Source organism: Brachyistius frenatus, unplaced genomic scaffold (genome assembly GCF_029030835.1).
Source record: "Brachyistius frenatus isolate BFR_SWC_R1_liver_20210118 unplaced genomic scaffold, ASM2903083v1 Contig_247, whole genome shotgun sequence".
Lineage (NCBI taxonomy): Eukaryota > Metazoa > Chordata > Actinopteri > Embiotocidae > Brachyistius > Brachyistius frenatus.
In genome coordinates this window covers 78927-101266 of record NW_027210846.1, presented here as the reverse complement: position 1 = coordinate 101266, position 22340 = coordinate 78927, and the positions used below count along the sequence as shown (strand labels likewise).

General features: G+C 45.2%; 2 protein-coding genes across 2 annotated transcripts in view; both read right to left on the bottom strand.

The window, feature by feature from the left end:
- Positions 1 to 11042, bottom strand: part of agmo (alkylglycerol monooxygenase) — a 44388-nt gene extending 33346 nt beyond the window's left edge. The window contains exons 1-3 of the mRNA XM_069720698.1: positions 10825 to 11042; positions 5759 to 5889; positions 5143 to 5294 (exon numbers count right to left, since the gene is read on the bottom strand). Of these exons, the coding sequence (XP_069576799.1) occupies positions 5143 to 5294; positions 5759 to 5889; positions 10825 to 10944 (403 nt within the window). The 5' untranslated portion in view covers positions 10945 to 11042. The remainder of the gene's footprint in view (positions 1 to 5142; positions 5295 to 5758; positions 5890 to 10824) is intronic.
- Positions 11043 to 12628: 1586 nt separating this feature from the next.
- meox2a (mesenchyme homeobox 2a) lies at positions 12629 to 21260 on the bottom strand. The gene is given in 4 exon segments (XM_069720709.1): positions 12629 to 13589; positions 15997 to 16169; positions 20211 to 20436; positions 20439 to 21260. Coding segments are annotated over 4 exon segments (975 nt in total). The 5' UTR covers positions 20796 to 21260; the 3' UTR covers positions 12629 to 13370.
- Between the last annotated feature and the right edge of the window lie 1080 nt (positions 21261 to 22340).

Below are 22340 nucleotides of genomic sequence, written 5' to 3'. Positions count from 1 at the left end.
ATTCGTTTTCTGGTTGTCGTTCTGAAAATAAGTCTGACATTAAGTAGATTTTAGGCCTCAAAGAAAAGTAACAGGAACACAAAAAAAAACTTAGTGGGAAAGAAAAACTCTCCTTTAACAGGAAGAAAAATGTCAGACAGAGGCACACTTAAAGTTTATGATTTAGCCCAATTTAAATTCAGTAAAACGCACTGTCTGTCATGGCTGCGCCCCCCCCCCCTTTAATGGAGTGGATCAGGCAACAAGACATCTGTCAGAGAGGACGGAGAACCGGGTGAGATCCCAAATCCAGACTCTCGAGCAGGAGAAGCTAAAGACACTTTTATTTTTGTCAAAGTAGCTCTCAGAGGAAAAAAAAAAAGAAAGTTTGGCACCAGTTGGAGTAAGAAATGATGGCATTAAACATTTTCTAAATATTTCAGCTGTTTGTCTTTTAAATCAGATCAAACGCTTCTTTCTCCGAAATAACCAAAACAAAACTGGTTTAAAGTCAAGATCAAAGCTCAACATGAACTCCATCAATTTGAGGAAGGTTAATGATACCGTTTCACGAAGACCTTTAAGCGACGCTCTGACGTCTCTTTTTTTTTTCTTTTTCTGAGCTATAAGTGTATCGTAGAGCAAGCGGCAGTCGGTGCGGTGAGACGACTGCAGCGTAACTACCGTGACCTCACGTATAATCACGGCACGGACAGCTGACTGGCTGATTAATGGCCTCATCCGAGCTGGCACGCCTGGATATAGAACGCTGCCCCGGGAGCAGAGCTGCTATTAGTGGCGCTCGCGATATGAGGTTAGAATAAACAGAATCAACGGGCCTGTCAACAACATGGCCGCATCTGAACCGAGCCGGGCCTCCAGCGCACCCAAAAAAAAAACAAAAAAACATCACGGTTCCAGACCGGTTCGGACCAGAAAAAAAAAAACACACAAGGGTTTGAACATATATAACCAGGAAGGAGGACGGTTGGGGGAGAGGGGCAGAAAAAAAAAAAAAAAAGTTGGGTATATTGGAATTTTGTTATATACGCTCATCAGTCATCGGGTTATTGAACCGATGTGTTTATAAAAGGCGGCTTCGCTGGCTGTTAATACATAAACCGGTGGTTAAAAGTTTAGCAGGGGTCGTATTATTATTTCAGCGGGTAGACGAGTTCGACTTTCTGGAAATTCTCTGTCAGACGTTGAAAAAGGTACATGTATGCAAAATAAAACCACAAAAAAAAAAAAAAAAAAAACGACTTAATTGTGGAAGCGCTTCTGGCCCCCGAAAGGGCGCAGCATTGACCCTGGGACGTGCAGCGCCGATAAAGGCCTCCAGCAAATACTGCTATCAGGAGTCAGACCGAAGAAGCACTTCATTCGGGGTCTGCGTGTGCGCACAAAGGTCGTCTAAATGTTTGAGATTCCATATTTGCCCCCAAAACTTGAACCGCGACTGCTGTTTGTCCGAGCGGATTCCAACCGAATGCCGAAAGCAGTAAACCCGGAGCGGTTTGCGGGGGCTTTTTCGTTAATACGTCCGCGTGAGTGGAGGATCCTGAATTTCATCCAGGGCCTAAAATGTTGAAAAAGGGGCAGATTTGGGGGAGGAGGGTTCGGTTTCCTTTCAATCTGTTTTGCTATCTCCATGATCAACAGCGTCTGTCTGGCAGCAGCAGGAACACTCCCCCCCCCCCCAGTAAAGACGGCGTCGGTTCGAGATGACTGTACTTTCCACTTAATTGTCTCCGAGCTCTCCTTTTTATGTGGAAGTCACGAGAGGGGAAACTATGGAAGTGATCATGAAGCCGCTCAAACTAAGAACGATATTTTACGCCGAGGTCCAATAAGGGGCTCGTGTTTCCCAGCAGACGACGTCATTTCTGCTTCCTCTCGCATGTTTTTCTATCGTGATCTTTCCCTTTTAACGCGCTGCGAAGATTCACGGCTCGCATCGCTCGACCCAACAGGGTTACAAATGCTGCGTTTCTTGTTGTTCTGAGGCGAGATCGTATAATTCTGCCAAGATACGAGTGCAATAAAAAGAAGACGGCGGCTCCCGAAGCTCCGTTACATAACAGTTTTGACAGAAGTTAAACGGCATCCTTCATTATCCGCGCCGCGCGTAACCTCTCGCTGGAGTATTTCGGTCGAATCGTCCTCTGGAAGAAGCCGGAGGTCAGACTTCGGTTCACCGAAGATGACCTCGGCTGACCAGACTTGAGGACTGAGGACCGTTGCCGGCCTCGCTGCTCCCGCGGTCGGAGACGGCACTTCCCCCTTTAAAAAAACTCAGCACCAGCCGATCATCCGCGACCCCACAATGTTCCACAATAACAAACTCTCTGACGGGGCAGGAAGAAAAAAAAAAAAGGGGAAGTGGAACGGGAAAGTTGTTTTTTTATTTTGGAGACAAAAAACAAAAACAAAAAATATGAGTCTGCAGTTCGGAAATGAAACGATTCCCAGCGAATACACCGCGCGGACGTCGAGAGACCGCGGGCGTCGTCGTCAAGACGACGGGAGAGGACGCGGCGGCGGGGAAACACACTTCGGTCCGTCTTCTGTCTTATTGAAGTTTTTTTTCCCTTCAATGCAAAACACACAGATATCATAAAAAAACAACAACCATAAAGTCAATCCACCTTTAAAACATCAGCGCACGCTGCTCAACATCTCGTGTTCCTGGATTTATTTTTATTTGTTTTTGAAGTCCGGTATTTTTCCACAGAGCGATCCACAACGTCGGCTGCTTTCATCCAGCTGAAGTATCGGTTTGGTTTTCCAAAACAAACAAGCAAACAGACCCGAGGCTTGACCTCAAATACGCCATGTTTGTTTACAAGTCTGCCAAATTTAAACAGCATATATCGCGATCCAATCACCGGCGGGATTGATTGAAAAATATTAAGCGGCAGAAGATTAAAAAGTTCAACCATTTGAAATCATTTCGTCTCCCGCAGGACTTGCGCAGATCTTTACGTCGACTGTCTCGTCTTTGCAGGTTTGCATCAGACGTGTTAAGTCGTATGAACAAAAAAAAAAAAAAAAAAAAAGCAATCTCGTAACCGTTTCAAGAACTGCGGCGCATCCTCGCCGATGATAAACAATGCAAGAAAGTTCTCCGATATCTAATCAGATCGCCTTTTTTTTTCTGCAGGGTGAACTTGTGGTTTTACGGATGACGCGTCGACTAAAAACGCGACCGAGTTCATATTGAAAGCAAAACAAAAGTACGACTTGACCGCCGGCATCCCCGGGGCGACGGTCTACAAACAACGCGCACGGATCCCAAAGTCAACAACGGCAGCGGACTTTCATCCACAACTATCCGGACTGGACGGCGAGCAGCTTCGACGCGCCAGCGACGCGAATAAACATCAGCGCAAGGCCGCGAATAAATCCCTCTCTTCCGGTGTGCTGAGCGGCAGCCGAGCATCTGGCACGCGCATCAGCGGGCCGACACACGGAAAAGAGACGGCGAGAAAAAAGAAAAGAGATGTTCGAGCCGCTGCTGCAGAGATACTGCATCCGGGGGTAAACTTTTATTCTTTTATTTCCCCAATCGGTGTATTTTTAAAGTGATGCTGCAGGACGTCGCTGCTGCAGAGAAAGGCCCGTTGCCGTGACAGCTCCCGGTGGGTCCGAGGCCGCCGAGCCCTCCGGGGACCCCGAGGCCTCTCACATCTGCACGGCTCCGACAGCAGCTGGATGTAACTCAAAAGTAATTGCTTCCTCTTAACAGCGTCCGGGAAAGCACGATGTGTGTCGTATCTTCCGCGACTCCTCCCGGCGGGGGAGGGGGAGTGGGTGTGTGTGTGTGTGGGGGGGGACGGGGGACGGGGGACGGATGTCAACTACATCAATATTTTTGCAGCCATTTATCATCGGCTGGCTTCGCCGGTCTTTGTTAGTCCGACTCCGAGGGGCGGCGTGACGGACGAGGGTTGTCGGGCGGGTTATTATTTTTGTTTTGTTTTGGACGAAGCGATCTGCCATTCCAATACCGCCGAGAACGCGAACGACGCAGGAGGCTCAAGCGTCGTATTTGACGCGCGAGGCGGAAGCGACTCATTTAGGCATATTTTTGATGCAAATGTGCATCGAAGCGGGAGGAAGCGATGACTTTGAATAGAAAGTACACCGAGCGACGCGTGACCGCTGGTCCGCGCACATTTGAGGAATTAATGTCGAATTCGGGAAAAACCGGGACCCTTGAAATGCTTCAGAAAGTCTGCGGCGATGAAGCGACGAGCCGGTCGAGGTGTTCGGAGTGATTTTCGCTTTTCGAGAGAGGGCGGAGCTTCAGCGTCCAAGACCGAAGATCAGGATACACCAGGTGTTTTTTTTCTTTGACGTAGGCGGAGGTCGTGTCACCGTGAACTCGTTCCCCCCCCCCAAAGGGTCGGACTGTCAACACCGAGTTCTACCGGGACCTTCTGAGGCGTCTGAGGGGGAAAAACATTCGCTGGCGCGGTGGAACTTTTGATTGTCCATCACGACAACGTACCGGCTTTAAAAAAAAACAAAAAAAACAAAAACACACACAACACAACAGCTCCCCCGCCTCCCTCCTTACCCGCTGGATTCGGCTCCCTGCAACTTCCTTTTGTTCCACCCAAATCAAGTTCAAGCTGAAAGGTCGTCGTTTTTGACAAGTTGGAGGAGATCCAGCGCCGGGAATCGCAGATGGCGCTTTAAGCATTTACAGATCAGGACTTCCGTGTTGGGAAGCGGCGTGTCGCTGCACGACGGGGGGGAAGGCAGCCAGATTTAAATCAGGTACAGTTTTTGGGTTGTTAAAAACGCAGTCTGAACATTTTGACTGCACTTCGTATGGTCAGAGGAGAATAGGATTATGCTTAGAGGCATGCTTTTTTTTTTTTTTTACTACTTTTTTCCACTTGGAAAAGAGGTCACTGTTCGAATCCATTGCAACCACCATGAATCCAGGCTGACCACAGCCACCACGCTCTGCGGAGGAGCAAGCTTCAAAGCTGATGCATCCGCCTTCTTCGGAAGCCTAAATGTGGAGGTTTCTTTCTCAAATGAGAGATTTATAGGCATTTCACATGATTTAACGAAAAAAAAAAAAAACAATAAGTTGAATTAACAGCTTTGAATTAGCGGAGGTCAGTGTGAGCGTCGAACGGTGGTTACCGTGACCGAAGCGGTGGACCCAGTAGTAGCAGAAGTCCACTCCCAGGAAGGTGAGCCACCAGGTCCAGGCCGAGTCCCAGGGCAGCTCCACCAGGCGGCAGTGGTCCCACAGATACATGTAAGCGCTCAGCTCGCAGCCTCTCATCAGCAGCCTGAAGGAGACGGACGGTCAGAGCGCCGCGTCGGGTCACAGCGGGACAACAACGATACTCGAAACGCAGCACCGAATGTTTTTTTTTTTTCTTAACTAGCTTTTAGGACCTTTGGCATTTTGAACTTTTTGCTCGTCTATAATAAAAGGTAAAGTTTTAGAGGCGTTGAAATTTCTGGATTCTAAAGCCGGAGATAAACTTGCTCGTTTTGGGTCGACGAGCAGTTTTGCGCCGTGAACGATCTCGACATTATAAACGCGTCGCTTCACTCTTTTCGTACCAAATTCGCGGCCACGTATCTGCATCAGTAACTCAACCGAGCTTTGTTTCTACACCTCCTTTTTCCAGACAAGCCTGAAGCCCCGAAGTGCTTCAGAACAGAGCGACATATAAAAAAAAAAAGAAAAACAGAAGAAGAAGAAGAGTCATGTGACTTCTTCCTGCTCCTGCTGAGCTCCACTCACATGGGGAGTCTGGAGATCATCCCAGAAGAGATGGAGGTGATTCCATCACTGATGGTGACGGGCGGAGCTCCGGTCTTCAACACGCCGACCAGCAGCTCCAGAACCATCAGACCCACAAAGAAAGGAGTCGCCTGCGCACACGCACACGCACACACACACACACACACACACAGAAATAAATAAATCATGATTTAACTGTGACAGCGACGGTTTGGAGTCCGACGCTTCTTCCACCGTTTGTTTTCGGTTCGTCTCGGCCGACGAGTCAGAAAGCTTCACGCAGGACTTTGAAGTCTCGTGATCCGAGAAGTTTGTTTCTCCGTACGAGACCGGAGCAAACGGGTTTAAAACCACAACGAGCTGGCGGGTCGGACAAGACAAACATTTGTCTGAGGGAGAAACTATGTCAGCGGACGAATCAAACGTCAGCGCGAACAAACGTCACCGTTTCTTTTCGTGTTTGTGATGTTTGGCTGGGGGCCAAGAAAAAAAGAAAGAAAAAAAAAGCAAGGAGGGAGAGATTTTGTTGTTATTGTTTATGTTAGGAAACTTCTTTTTTTTTTTTTCTTGTCGCTCACTGATAAAAAATATTTAAAAAAAATCCAGATGTTCTAAAATCAATTCGGATCAAATTTGAACGCGACAAAACAGAGGATTCAAAGTAAAATCAAGTTGTTTCAAAGTCTGAAAAATGACTTGCAAATTTCATATTTTTGGTAATATTACCAGTCGGGGACTTAATAGCAGAATAGCAAAAAAAATAAATAAACAGATGGAAAGAGTTGCAAAGAAAAGACGACGTGCCGTAACTACTTCTGACAAAACAAACGGCGCCGCTGACCAAACCGGTCGCTGACGGGCTTTTTTTTTTTTTTTTTTTTTATTTCTGATGGAGCTGGAAACATGTAATAACCTCTTAATGGGTTTTGTCAAACATGGAACAAATTAGTAGAGGGACGGGGTGAGCAAACAGGTCACGACTGCGACTTCGGCAGCGCGTCGGCCGTAACCGAGGGGGGTCAGGGGAGGGGAGTTGGGGGGAGTTGGGGGGGGGCGCATGGCCCCGGCAACGGCTAGGAACGAATGGGTGTGACGGGACCACAGAGGAGCACATCTGTAGGAGGGGGAGGAGGAAGTGTGTGTGTGTGTGCATATATCCCCACGTGAATGACTCCACTTTTAACATGCAGGTGTGTGTGTGTGTGTGTGTGTGTGTGTGTGTGTGTGTGTGTGTGTGTGTGTGTGTGTGTGTGTGAGAGCGCCACCAGGGAACCGCGATCACACGCAAATCTCCCAACATCTGGTGAGCCGACGGCTGCGGGGCGGCTAACGAATGGGCTCGCAGCGCCGGCAGTCCTCCTCCTCCTCCTCCAAAAAAAAAAAAAAAAAAAAAACCCGGCGAGAGACAGAGAGAGAGAGAGAATATCATGCTGGACGTCGGCCTGAAAAACCTTCACTCCTTTTTTTTTTTCTTTCTTTCTTCTGTCTTAGCAGATAGGTTTACCTCCTTCTTGACAGCTCGGGACAAAATTATTCAGCGGGGTCGGCTCATTTTAAAGCAGAAAAAAAAAAAAAAAAAGACGACGAGAGAAGAAGTCTTTGTTATTTTCCCACCTCCGAGTTTCACTGCCTTTTACTTCGTATAAAAATCGTACTTTAAAAGTCGCTTCTTTGTGATCCTTCGTGCACTTTAAACATCTGTATTAGCGTGTTGACTTTTTCTTTGTTGTGGCGTCTAATGATTGCGTTTTACTTTCCTCTGAATTCAGCCTTACATGGAACACGACATTTGTGGACCAGATGTCTGCATTTTCTTTTTCTTTTTTTTTTTTTTTTCAAACAGACCCCATTTTTTTTTATTTTATTTTTATTTTACAAGGTCACGGATGACTGGATGTTGGCTGCAAACACGCAGACGGGCTGACGGTACGCTTTATATCTGAGGAATATCAAATGAGGACCTGGCAACGTCCCCGCCAAAAAAAAAAAAAATAAAGAAAAAAATAATTCCAAGCGACGTCCTATTAGACGCCGGCGTTTTGTTTTGGTTCTGATTAATTCGGCCTGCTGGGATCACAGAACAACAGCGGCGACGAGTAATTGATGACACGTCTCACGCTGTAAACGGCGCCGAGTCAGTAAACTGCTCCGGCACGCCTCGTTTTTTTTAATTTTGTAAAAAAAAATTTTTTTACAATCGAGCTCCGCAGCAGCAACAACAACACAAATCTGCGTAATCACGCCTGCTGCTGGATTATGGGGACTCCCTGCTGGGGGGGTAATTGCTCTCCTCCCCCTGATGTGCCCAGTAAAAAAATAAAATAAAAGCTCATAATAAACATGTGCTTGTAAAACGTGCACCAGACGTTCACCACGATAAAAGTTAAGTGAGACACCGTAAAGTGACAGTAAAAAAAAAAAAAAAAAAAAAAAATTTTTTTTTGTTGTTTATATATCGTAAATTAAGAAGATCGGCTCTTCTGCAGGTGCACTTTGTGAAGTTAGCGACACGTATTCCTGGTGGAGTTTTTCTGTTTTTGTTTGTTTGTCTGCAGGATTACTGTGAAAAAACAAACAAAAAAACTACCAGCAGAAATTATCGTGACATTTGGGTGAAAAGGTGCAGAACAGCCGAAACCTCCACCGCAGACGGTGAGTTACGAACGGCCGACTGGATATTTGAAGCGCGTTAACACTGTCGAGCGCGATAAAAATAAAAAAGTGCGTTAAACTACGAAGTACCGGGATGGTGCACTCAAAACGGTCCAAAAAATAAAATAAAAAAAAGAAGTGTTGAAACGCTGGAGCACTTTCCAACCCTCGACGGCTACGTGGAGGAAAAGGAAAAGGGGGCGGGGCCACTGACTTTAAAGGATTTTCAAATTAAGGCGTCTGAAAGGAGGCTTGCAGCTGTTCCCGAACAACCAAATAAAAGTTTTTGTTTTTTTGTTTTTTTTACTAATTGCTGCCGGACAGAAGAATCGATGTGTTTATTGAGTGTGTTAAACACAGGGCACAAAAAACAGGTTGATTTCTGGGTGAAATAAATACAGCTGCAGATATTTTGGCGTATATTTTGCTAGAGGTCGAGTGCAATTTACTGTAATTTTGTTTTATAGCTTGCTTACTGTTTTAACGACTGTTTTTAATGTTTTAATCACTTGTCCTTTTCTTTTTCCTGATGTTTTGATGCTTTTAATGGTTTTATGTGAAGCACTTTTGAATTGCCTTGTTGTTCAAATAAACTCGTAAAACACATCTTCTGACGACACTTAGAGGTCTGAGTCACAGTCCAAAAAAAAAAAAAAGTTTCTAAGCTTCTCATATAACCTTCTTAAATTTGATGTTTTTGTTGATTTGAATTCATCTTACAGGTTAAATCTTCCTTCATTTGAGAGTTAAACAGTTTAACTCAAAGCTCAACTGTGGTTACCATCTCATCTCTGTCAGCTTTGTGTTATTGCTGTGATCGTTTGTTTTTATTTGTTCAGCCTCAAATGATTTCTTCTGGAGTCCACGAGTACTTTTAGCTCACCATCAGGGTCGGATGTTAATCGCAGGTGTTGGCTTTCAGGTTTCTGGGAACATTTTTCCTTCCAAACTCGTGATTGGTTTCGGTTCGGTTGTGCTTTAAAAAAAAAAAAAAAAAAAAAAAAAAAAATACAGTGTTCCAGTTTAAATTCAAGTTACGTTGAATTACTTTTAGTAAAAGTTTGACAGAAATCACTTTTTCAGCTTTTAATGCCTATTTTAAAACATTTGTGAGAAACAAAATGAATCAAACTTTTTATGAAGTAAACAAAAAACAGTTAAATATTTAAAACTGCAAGCAGTGATGTACGGGCCCTCGCACTCCGGCGCGCCTCCTCCCTGAAGCCGTCTCCCCGACGTGCAGCGCGCAAGGGACCAGGTATACCCGCTTAAAGTTGCTATTTTTGTCTCGTTTCCTGTCTCCAGCAGGGGGCGCTGGCGATCCGTTTGGCCACGCCCACTCACAAAACACATCAGATGTATCGTCTCACCACGGAAAATGTATGTGACACGTTTCGTGAGGTTTCAAGCATCCTTTGACCTTAAACATCAACTTCCTGTGTCACGGCGAGACATCCAACTTTGCCGTATCGTCACGGCGACGCCCATTGACAAAGTCGAACAAATGTCTCAATATATCATCAACTACATATTTAGGTTATTGTGACCCGACTTTACGTTCATGTGATCAACCAGCTCGACGTAGAATGTGAAAGTATGAAAAGTGTCATTTCCGGTGGCCAACAGGGGGCGCTATGACTATGAGCGAATATTACCCCACAGGTGTCTTCAGGGCGGGGCTGTTATCATACCTGTGATGTTTGGAGAAGGTCGGTCCATGTGCATAAGATTTAAAGCAACTCGTAGTTTCATGGCGAGACACTCAAAATGGCCGCCTCTTTACGGGCACACGTATCGACGAAAACAAATTATTTTGATAACTTTAAATCCCAAACATGTTTTCTATCCATAGAAACTAAATTCAAGTCGGTCCGACAAAATCCCTCGGAGGAGTTCGACAAAGTACAACGTGTCAGAATCGCCCAAAATGGCGACTAAATTCAAAATGGTGGACTTCCCGTCGAGTTGACGTAACGGTGCAGTGTAACTTTTTTGTGCGTCTCGGTGCGATACACGTGTCCACCGGATTTCGTGAATTTAGGTAGATGTGGCCGCCGGGGCATCTCTGTAGGGGGCGCTCTCGAGCCGTTTGGCCACGCCCACTTGCGACTCCACTAGAATTAGAAATTTTTCACAGGCAGACATACGTGTATCCACTTTCATGAGTTTTTGAATATGATAAAGCCTTCAAAAAGGAAAATCACTTTACGTAATAATAATAATAATAATAATAATAATAATAATAACAACATCTCGCGCACTAATAAATGAATAATACAATAAGCAGCAAGTGTGGCTGCAGCTTCAAGAGTCGTTGTTTTTTTTGTTTTTTACCACAGTAACTTGTCGTCACATTTCCTCAACGTGAAGAAGGAGAAGGAGGAGAAGGAGGAGAAGAAGGAGGCGACACCCACCTGCTGCACGTACTGAGGGACGTCTTCCACCTGCTCGAAAGAGGACTCGTTCGGCGTGAGCATGAAGAAAATGGACCTGAACCCACTGGACACGGAACCGAGCTCCACCGCCGCAGACATGGTCGTCAGCTCCCCTCTTTCTGTTACCTGAGTCAGGTGTGTGTTAAAAAAATAAATAAATAAATAAATAAAAAAATAGCAGAAGTTTTCTTTTTCTTCTTCTTAAATGTCCAGCTCCGGTTGTTTTTTTTTTTTTTTTGAAGTTGAAGTAGGTCAGTTACGAAATGAAGAGCGCGCGAGGTGATCCGCAAACTGTTCACGTGCTGCAAAAAATAACAACCTAAAAAAAGACCAACATGTCCGTGACGGTTTAAAAGTGTCCCGAGTTACTGAGACTCGACTTATTAACGCAGCCGCTTGTTTACCTTTCGTCGGGGTGAGACGCCCACGTCACGTAATCTCGCGAGAGTTGATGTGGTTCACGCCGTCTGCTGTTTACAAGTACTAAGAGCGTGCAAATTTGAGCAGGTTCATGGTCACTCAATGTCATGTTAGGTAATTGTTATACAAGTATGACTTATGCACGGCCCATATATACTGAAGGACATAACCAGGGCCGTAAACCAGGATTTTAAGGGGCTGGGGGATCCTTTACACTAAACTTTTTTTTTTTTTTTTCTCAAGTTTTGACATTTTCATGTTTATTTTGACTAAACATATATATATTTTTTTCAGAATGCAGTTTTTTGTTTGTTAGTGGTCAAATTTAAAGGAACAGGTCAACATTTTACAGAAGAAGATTATAGGGACTGGACAGGAGAATCGTGTACATACACGCGACGAACTGTCCTTCCTTTATAATCGGCGGCGGGTTGTAATGCGTTACTCCTGCCAGAAGGTGGCGGCCATGCAACCTAAAAGCTTTTTTTTTTTTTTCCATTGAAAAACAAATAAAATAAAAGGAGCAGAAGAACAAACATTGATGCCGCGGTGCGAACAGGATGTCTTTGTGCTCATATCGTCTCTTTAGTAGCTTTTTTTTTTTTTTGGTGTCTTTGTTATTTTTTACGACTCGGTGGAAAGTTTTTCGTTTTCTATTATTCCGCGGCCATTTTGCACCCGTTTCTATTCATTTCTTTACTGTCGTTCGGCATGTCTCTCCGTCGTGTGGTGGCCGAACCCGCCTCCACCTGTTTTCAGTCTTTATGCTTTAAGTTTTTTTTTTTTTTTTTTCATTCAACTCTCCACCAGACGAGCTAATGAGCTTCAGCCTCGAGTCGAAACATTAACATGAAGAAACACTTCGGGCGATTTGGTCGCTGCGGGGAGGCGAGCGTGCGCTGAATATTTAAAGCTCAGCGGAAGAAGTGAGTTTGTGAAAACTCTGCACTGAATTACAGCTGCAAAGTAAAAAAGAAAAAGAAAATGGATCATCCTCTGGGATACTTTTTTTTTTGGGGGGGAGGTGGGGTTAAATCCCTCCAACGTCTTTGCGAGGTTTCCTCTTGGACACATTAGAATGCACGATCACAAAAAGCGCTGAAAGACGAGATCGAGGTCGTGAAATTATTCTGAACCGGGTCGGTTCTGGAACAGAATCTGATCCCCCGTGCGGGTTTTTTCTCTGGCAGCGGTCCCGACTCCCCCCTCCCCCCCCCTCCTCCAGGCAAAAAAACCTTTCAGCAATGCAGCCACATTACCAGCTTCTCTACAACTCACTGCTTCATACCCCCCCCCCTCCGGATTCACACGGCTGCACAGAAGGAAGAAAAAAAACAAATTATACATAAGAAATATTTTCACCACTGGTTAAATTTTTTTTTATTCAATTTGTCCCTGAAAAAGATTTAATAAAACACTTATTTCAGGTTTCAGATTTTGTCTTCTGAGTGTCGGCTGACGTATAGAACAACCTGTTAAGGTTTAAGACGATAGTGAGGGATTATTTACACATCATTTTTTTTTTTTTTTTTATATTAGCGGGGGCAAAAAAAAAAAAAAAAAAATTGATTTCCCCCGGGCACTTCGATTGGATCAATAATTTACATTTTTATACAGTAGAAACCTCCGGAGGTGCGAGACTTGTATGTTGAAACAGTGCAAATCGGAGCCTCGGCCTGCTTCCCCCCCACTTCGGGGCGCGAACGTGGAATGTTAGCAAACAGTTTTTAACTGAACGTGACCGAATCTCCGACCACGACATCACGTTAAATATTTATAATGTTCCTTTTTTTTTTTTTTTTCTGCCATTTTGTCGAGGTCATTTTTAAAAAAAAATTTTTTTTTTTTAAACCAATGGTACTTTGAAAGACTTTTTTTTGTGCTTGAAATTTACATTTGCGTGACGACTCCGTTTTTTTTTTTTTTTTTTTTTCTAACATACAATCACTCCTCTGTACGTCTGTACACTTATTTAGCGTCGTTAGCGTGACGATCGGGCAAATCAGCAGTCCGTCTGGGGACGGTCCTGAGGCGGGGGGCGGTGCCTGAACTCTGTAGGGGCTGTGTGGAGGAGGGGGGGGGGGGGGGTCACTGATGCGTCTCCATCATAAGTGAGCGTGCTCGGAGCTCTGGTCGCTGTCGTGACTGTCCTCGTTGGCTAAGGAGTCCGTGGAGTGGTGCAGCGCCGCGATGCCGGAGAACTCCGACGGCAGCAGCGTCCCCTTTTTCACATTCACCAGTTCTTTCTCCCGCGCCGCCGCCCCCTGCTGGCCACCTTTCACCCGTTTCCACTTCATCCTCCGGTTCTGGAACCACACCTTCACCTAGCGGGACGTGGAAAGGAAAATAAATAAATAATGTCACATTCAGCACTTCTCCCCCCCCCACCCCTCCTCCCCTTTAAAGGTCAGGGAAAAAAAGGACAGCAACTTTCTCTCAGCTATTTTCTACGGCGGCAATTATGCAGTGGATCTGCTGTTCCATCTGCTGCTCGGCGTCTCGCCGCTTTTCCCTGACTCAGCGGCCTCCCCCGTATTTACGTCTCTCAGATTGATGATTAAGCTGTTGCTTAAAACGGTTTACACGTCAAGAAGCAGCAGCAGCAGCAGAGGCTCGCTGAAGGGAGGGAGGTGGGGAGGGTGGAGGAGGTGGAGGAGGTGGAGGGGTCGGGTGGGTTTATTTTTGGGGAGTGTCATTCCGAGGGGACCCGAGCGGCGGTCACATGTTCAGGAAGTCAGTTCGACAGCACAGACGTTTGTCTTGAGCCCGAGTATCGGCTCCTTTACAAGCCTCGAGGCCCTTTTTCTGAAAGCAGCAAAAAAAAAAAAATAAAAAAAAAAGGTAATGGTTTATTTATGGCTCTAATATCAACACAGACGTGTTATTCTCACGGGAGGGCGGGGGGGGGGGGGCAGCATTCACACTCACTGGTGACACTCAAGAGACTCCTGAGCTCAGCGCCCGGGCAGGAGAAGTGCTGACGCGGAGGTTCGCGATGGCTCATTTAAACCTCAGTGCAGCACCAACGGGGGCCGCTCGAGAAACGTACCCACAAAACACTCTACCGATGCAAGAAATCAACGCACGTAAAGGACACGACCACAACTCAATCAGTTTGATTTGGTTTTCAAGCCCAAATTTTTTTTAGACTTTTAGGCTCAAAGTTAAAAAAAAAAAAAGACGTCAAATTGTTTGGTGGTTTTACAGCTTTTTATCGCCAATTTGCTCCTCGTATCTACTTCACCATGAAATAACCTCTTTTAAATGCTGTTAAAAACATTTGTATTTAAGGTCTCTGGAAAAACATCTATTTTCAACCTAATTCAGCCTGGTTTTAAAGTCTGGTTTTAAAGTCTGGTTTTAAAGTCTGGTTTAACCTCCCTGAGCGTGCACGAGGTGAGAAATATTCCAGCTTCCAACAAAGACCTAAAAACATCCATCAGGCTTCTCCAAACAGCTCACGCAACAATAAATCAAGGTCCGCGAGGAGTAAAAAATAAAAGAAGCTCAATGTGACAGCGCAGGTTTACAACTCGCTTCACTTTGAAAAATCCCTAAAAAAAAAAACACACACACACCTGAAGAAAATAAAAAATCATCCGCCGTAAAAGTCAAATTTCTCTTTTAAGACACTTTTTATCTGAAGATCCTTAAACAGCATCAACGAGTGTTGGACGTTAGAATCGAGCCTCTCTGATTGTTTTCAGCTGAATTATCAATGACGTTTAGATATGAAATGTTTACTTACTGAAGTAAAGCAGTTGTAGGACGACAGATTTAAGTCACTTTTGATGTTTTTTGAGACATTTCACGACCCAGAAACTCAAACGTGTTCCTCCAACTCTTAGACTTCTGTTGCTTTATAACTTCCTTTTTGAATAAATTGAAAAATTGGGATCGTTGATCCGTATTTTGCACTAAATTGACTCAAATTCACCTGTTTTATCTCTTCGGGGGACCCACGTCATGTTCCTGAATTGTTGTGCGATCACCGAGGTCGACTGACCTTTCCGGTTGTCCCCAGATCGAGGTTAAAAACTGAAAGGGGACAGTTGCATCGTGTAACTGCTTTCGAAAAGGCGCTTTATAAATAAACTTAACTTCCTTACTTTTTTTTCTTTTGTTCATCTGTCTTTTATAAAACACTTTCTCACGTCAAAACATTTGTATATGTGACAGGTGTAACTAAAAGCAGAAGTGATGACTCATGTAGCGCCTTTAAACCAGTATGCATGATAAAAAGCAGGAGCCCGGTAGATGGTATCTGTTTACACCTGCTTTTACGAAGGTCTATTAAACCTTATTATTCACCTTAAGTGGAGTAACGTTGACTTAAAAAAATAAAATAAAAGCTTGTTTCTGTAGTTTTGGATGACGCAGTCGTTCAACTTCTTAATTTAACATAGAGACGTCTCGTTTTTTTTTTACAATGACTCGCTTAGACAGCGCACTTCCTCCCCCCCAAAAATAAAAAAAAAATAAAAAACCCGTCTCCCTGCCTCCGCCCTGGAAGAAACAGACAGGAACATCTGGAATATGATAGTCCCCGTCACACACAAGGCCACATCTGGAGCACCACGTTACAAAAACACAGTAGCGAGCTGAAAAGCCTCCTCGTCGTCTCGGGGGCCGCCTCTGTTTTCACAACATGGCATTAACGTGCTAATGTGAGGGCGGGGGATGGAGAGGGTGGAGGGGGCGGGGGCGGGGGGGTTGGTTGGATGAACCTACCTGTCTTTCGGTGAGGTCGAGGTTGACGGCGATCTCGTAGCGCCTTAGCCGGGTCAGGTAGTTGTGGTGGGCGAACTCGGCCTCCAGCTCTCGGATCTGCTCCTTGGTGAACGCCGTCCTCTCCTTCCTGGGTTTGCTGCTCACGTCCGACTTGTAATTCCCGTCCTGGGACTCTGAAACCGAACACCAACACAGGTTTTTTTTTTTTTTTGTGGAGCAGATTTATATGCAGCAAAAAAAAAATTAAAATAAAAGGCAAATGTTATGTGGCAGGTGCAAGTCAGCAGGAGGGGAAAAGGGAAAAGGAGGCAAAGGTAAAAGAAAAAAAGGGGAGAAACAATGGGAGCTGTCAGTCACACTTTATTGTTCAGTCATTGTTTATGAATACTTTAAGTGGCTGGAAGGACTCGTGGGCGGCAACACATGTGTCTGACTGCGGCAGCTGGGCTCATATACCGCTAGCATGGCTTTAATTTGTCTTGAAGAAAGTCTGCTTTCCTCGGCTTCATTTCTTTTAATATGGAACCAAACAACGAGCGAAGCGAAATCGGACAAAGTACGACAACTTTGCAAGAGGTTTGTTGTTGTTGTTTTTTCCTTCCTCTGTGTATTTTAAGTCCAGAAAGTCAGTCAAACAATAAAACTGCCGTAAACGGACGAGCTCGTCACCCCGAACCGAAGAAAGTACTTTTTTTTGTTGTTTTTTTTGTAGTTCCACAAACTTTCCGTAGAAAAAAAAAAAAAAGAAGAAAAAAAAAAAAAAGACACACATCTGGTTGAAAACTTTCCTATTGTGAGCAGCCCTTTGTGGTTTTTCCCTGTTGGACGCGCTTCAGCTGCACGTCGCACTCGGCAGCGATCGCGTGCTAATTCATCTGCGGTCCTGTTCTTGTAGTTGTGTGTTAATCCAACAGGCCTGCGTCAAGCCAAACTGTAAATAGTCCTGCAGCTCCGGGAGCCAGATTTCCATGTCGTAGGAGGAGGAACTATCTCTGCACCTAAGAACCCCCCTCCCCAACACACACAGCTGGAACCCCTGCTGCTTCTGTTTTCTATCACCAGGAAAAAAAAATCCTCCTTTTAATTAAGTGGATGTTTTTTGTTTTTTTTTTTTCCAGAGCGAAGCCTGAAGAGAAGATGAGGGGTAAAATAAAAAAAAAAGAAAAGGGGAAGTTATATTTGTCACGGACGAAACAAAACAGATATATATATAAAAAAAAAAAAAAAAAAAAAAAAACGGAAAGAATTTCCACTCAGATTTTATGAAATGAAACGAGATCGTCGCTCGAGTCCGGCTCGCGCCCTTTGACCTCTCCAGTCCACCTCCCTGTAATTTCCAAACCGAAGCGGAGGTGCCCTTCAGACGCGTCCGCCTCGGCTCTCGGGTAAACACAGACGCCGTGTGAAGAGGAACAACAACAACAAAAATAAAAAGCACGACTGGAGTTAAAAAAACGAGCGTCGGGCTTTTATGACGCGGCCGCTAACACCGCAGCAATTAGGTCGCTCCACTGTAACTTTCATCTGTCCACAAAAAAAAAACACACACAAAAAATAAAAAGGAGCAATAATATGAGAAAAATCCAGGCAGCCAGACGGGGGCGGGTCGTTACGGGCGCCGCCATCAACCCGACGCGGAGCGGGACGGACGGATGCCGTCCGGGAAAATAGCCCGAGAACCCGCGATGAAGGGAGTGAAAAGCTGTGATTTATTTTTCTTTTGCGTATACAAGAAAAACGCAACGATACGTCCACGTTGTCGTCGATGTTGTTGTTGTTGTTGTTGTTGTTTTTAAAACGAGAGGCTTTCGTTTGCTCCTTTTTACAACAAAATAAGACTTCGGGCACTTTTTATTGTTCCAGACAGAAACCACTCCCACGACACCTCGCTACAAAACCAAGCAGGTAACACCGCCCCCCCCCCGCCCCCTTTGAAACCAGACACCCTGACTCATACCCCCCCCCCACCACCACCACTGGAGGAAACAATCACAAGCAGGTTATTACACGGCAGAAAGTCAAGATGCTTCATATTAGTTTTTTTGTTGTTGTTATTATTTCTGTATCTAAATTCAGGTTTCGGGTCCAGATGGTTGAAATCTAATCAGAAGCTCTGTATCTCGTGCGACGGGGGCCGATATTTAGACAGCTGATTGAGTCGGCGGCCTCGTTAGACGATAATCAGTGCGTGATTGGCGTTAAGGCACGGCACATGCAACGAGTGTGGGGGTGAAGCATCGTCGGAGGGGGATGTGGGATTTGGAGGCAGAGGCTCGGTTTCCCAACGATTTGACAAACGAGGAGAGGAAATAGGAGGTCGGGCGTTCAATTAATGGATTAAATATACTCGTGCGGCGGTTTACGTGCGGATAACTGGAGATTTAACACAAACTTAAACCATCAAAATTCATGTTGAGCTTTGGGGGAAAGAAAAAAAAAAAAAAAGGTCATTATTTGTGGGTTATTTTATCGTGCAGGGATCAGGGGATGTGGGTTTTAAACGGCATCATCTCCTGTGGCCGTTTGATTGCGTGTTAATTAACAGCCAGTTTAGAGTTCATTCCATTATATTGTGCAAACTTCATCAGGATCAGTTGTCAGGAGGGGAACGGTCGGCCTCGCAACCGGCATCCTGCACGACGACTAATTAATGTGAATATCAACAGTCAAGTGCGTGCGATGCCAAGTCTTAATACAAAGAGGCCTTAAAAAAAAAAAAAAAAGAAAAAAAAAAAAAGGGGTGGGGGGGGGATCAGTGCCGAAGGGCCCTCGTGATCCTCAAATGGACAGAGGAGGACGGTCGAACACGGTTTCGCCTGGAAACTAAGATCACGTTCCCGGCGAGAACTCCAACGACCCGAGCTCGGCAAGTTTGTCACCGCTGTGATTGATTGTTGTGACCGCAGGCTGGAGACGTCGGGGAGGGCGAGTTATCTATCGGGGGGGGGGGGGGGGGGTCCGGGAGGAGGCATTTGGGTTTTATAAATGTGTGGAGAGAATACGGGTTCATGAACACTGCGGTTTCTAGTTTTTCTACATGATCAGTTCTTGCGACTCTACGTCATTTAAAACATTTACATGCACAATTTAGGGATGTTTTTGTTGTTGTTGTGGTTTTTAAGGGAGCCTGAAGCTGCAGAAACACAAATTTTACAAAGTTACAAATTCAATAACAACTACAGAAAAAGTGTCCTTAAAGCTCAAAGCCTTTGAACACAGTTCACTACATATATATATATACTTACAAATGTATATATTTATATATATATATATATATATATATATATATATATATATATATATACTGGTCATCTCCAGACTGGTCCTTTAAGTATTTTTCAAAGCACAAGTTGGGATGTTTTCTTTAGATATTAAAATAATAATTTCTTTCATGATTAATAACAACAGATAAAGGCATTTTTGCAAACTACGAGCAAGAGTCCTATTAAACTTTGACACTGAATAATTCTCGTTCATTTCAGTTCAGTAAACCTGACTGTGATTTATTTTAACCTGACAGATTTAGAGGAGAAAAAAAAAAAAACAACAAAAAAAAAAAAAAGGGGCTGAAAAGCCATCCGGGGGTGTTTAGTGTGGTGCGAGGCGCTGGTGTAGTCTTTTTACAATCCGTGACATTAATTCTTTACCGTGTGCCTCATTCTCTTTCCCTCTGAGGAGCGTCGCAACCAACCAGATGTGATTTTTTTTTTTTTTTAAACTAAACATGCCAGTAAGTCAGATGTGCCTCGCGCCGGTTCTGATGTGCCCATTTTTAAAAAAAAAAAACATTTTTGTGTGTGTTTTCTCGCTCCACGCTGCAGGCGGCAGGCGGACCGTCAGCCGACACCTACGAACTGCTTCTCACACAGTTTTCTTGTTTTTCTATCGGAGCTGCAGAATTCTCGGCGGCCGAGGCGTCGAGTGATTTAGAGTGACGCGAACAGATGTTTGTGTTATTCTTCAGCTCGGCGTGGAATTTCGTAAAATGCTGATATTTATGTTAAAAGTGTTTATCTAACAAAAAAAAACAAGAAAAGACGCGCTGGAAATGCCTGCGGAGAGCTCAGCAATGTTGCGATAAATGTCCAAAAACTTTCTTTTTTTTTAATATTTGGAGAAAAACTATGAGAACAATAATTTAAAAAAAAAAACAACAACTCTAAAAGTGTTTCGCCTTCGTTAAAAATTGAAACTTCTGTCCCGACTCTTCTTACCTGAACTGTCACTTTTCCTTTTGCCGTTCCTCTTCTCGGCCTCAGCAGGTGACAGAGTCTGTCTGCCAAAGTCGGCAGGCACGCAGGAGGCCCCCGTGGGGGTGCTGCCGCTGCCCAGACTCGGGGTGCTGGCACACATACTGGGCCCGCCGGGGTGCCCCAGGTCCGGAGGCGTGGGCCCGTTGTCGTGGGACGAGTGGGAGTGCGGGTGGCAGAGGCTGTGGCGCGAGCCGCCGCCGCCGGCGACGGCATCTGTGGGATGTGCCAGGACGCGTGGTGCTGAGGCGGGTGGTGATGCTGCTGCGAGGGCAGGTGGCCGCGGTGGGGGTGGGGGGGGTGGTGGTGGTGGTGGTGGTGGTGCTGTCCGGGGAACAGGCCGCCGCCGCCGTCGTCGCCCGGGTAGCTGGAGATGATGCAGGGCGACGGCGAGGAGGTGGAGGACGAGGACGAGGAGGAGGCCAGGTCCGGGTAGGAGACGTGGTCCGAGCGTCCGTGGAGAGTCAGGGGCGACTGGGTGAAGGCGGGATGAAGGGCCTGCGCCGGGGCGTGGGGGCTCCGCAGGCAGCCGAACAGCGTGTGATCCATCGTGTGCAAAAACACACACACACACACACACACACACACACACACACACACACACACACACTCACACACTCACTCACACACACACACACGGGCCCTTCCAGGAAAGGTGAGAAGGGCAAGTGAAAGCAGGTAAAGTTACTAAATCAACCAGAAACAGAAAAAGATCACAAGCACATATCCGAGATGCTTCTCTCTCTCTTTTTTTGTTTGTTTTGTTTTTCTTCTCCTTCCTCCTTCGACTATCCACAAAACTTCTCCTCTCAGTCAGAAAAGTGGAACAGTCAAGAGAGCAGAAAAGCAAAATGTGTTTTGAAACCGGGGGCGTCCTGCGATAATCCGGAGCGTGCGGCCGGTTGCCAGGCTGGTCGCAGGATAAACAGTCAGCCCGGGGGTGAGCTGCAGCGAGAGCCTCTCGGATGTCGGGAGGAGTGGGAGACTGGAGCTCGAGGCAGGAAGGAGGTTCCTAGGAACTGCAGAACGAAGGGGAGCCGGCGGAGGGGATGTTATAAATAGGGTGTAACGTGAGAGGGAGGCTGGGTCACAGACTCGCATAGGCGCTACTGACCACATACATATGATCGCCCCTCCAAAAAGCACAGCACAATAAATCTGCACTATTAAAATGGCTGAGCCTCAGGAAAAGAAGGCAATTTATTTTGGACTTGGATCTGACCTCCGGTGGCCATCTTTTTTTTTTTTTTCTTTTTTTCCTTCAAGAAAAAAGAAAACACAGCTTTAACAGTGGATGGGTGGGGTCAGGGAGGGGGGGGGGTGGAAGGTGTGGGGGTGGGGGGGTCGTATGAGGGGAAGTGGAGGGACTCAAGGGTGGAGTGGGGAGGTGTCAGAGGTTAATTAAGCATGTCACCCTGTCTTTGTCAGCGTTGACCCCTTTCAGATACGCTGTGGAAGCAGGCGAGGACGCTTCCACGAACGGTTTCCATCGTTCGGTCCGCTCGTCTGATGTTGAACCGCTCCAGTTCATTCACCGTGTGCCTGACCTTCCCTCCCGCTTAAAGCAAAATATGTTTTATTCTATTATAGCCATTTATAAGTACAATATATATATCTATATATAGACTGAAATGTGAAAACAAACAAACAAAAGTTGACCTGCTACCTCAAAAAAAACAACAACAGAGAACCAAAGTTCATTCTGATGTTGTTTCACCGAACGATTTGAGTGTTGTTGTCTTTTTTTTTTTTTTTTTTACAAATGGTGTTTATCTCATTTTGAAATGAAACACATCATCAAACTGACCAACACTTGAATATAGACACCGTTTGGACTTTTTCTACGAGGTCACGAAGGTCAAAGTCTGTTTTTTTTTTTTTTAATATATTCCAAAAAGCTGCATTTAATAAACACATTCAGTTACTTTTGAGATTATCTGTAATTTAAAAATAACTTTTTAAGATGTCAATACCATGGAATCAGATCGCTCACAATTTTCTATTGTTATTTTAAAATACTGTTTTAAAGCGCTTAAAGTCTGAGAGACCAGAAGAAATGTCCCCCAGAAATCCCCGGAGATCATTTAAGATAAA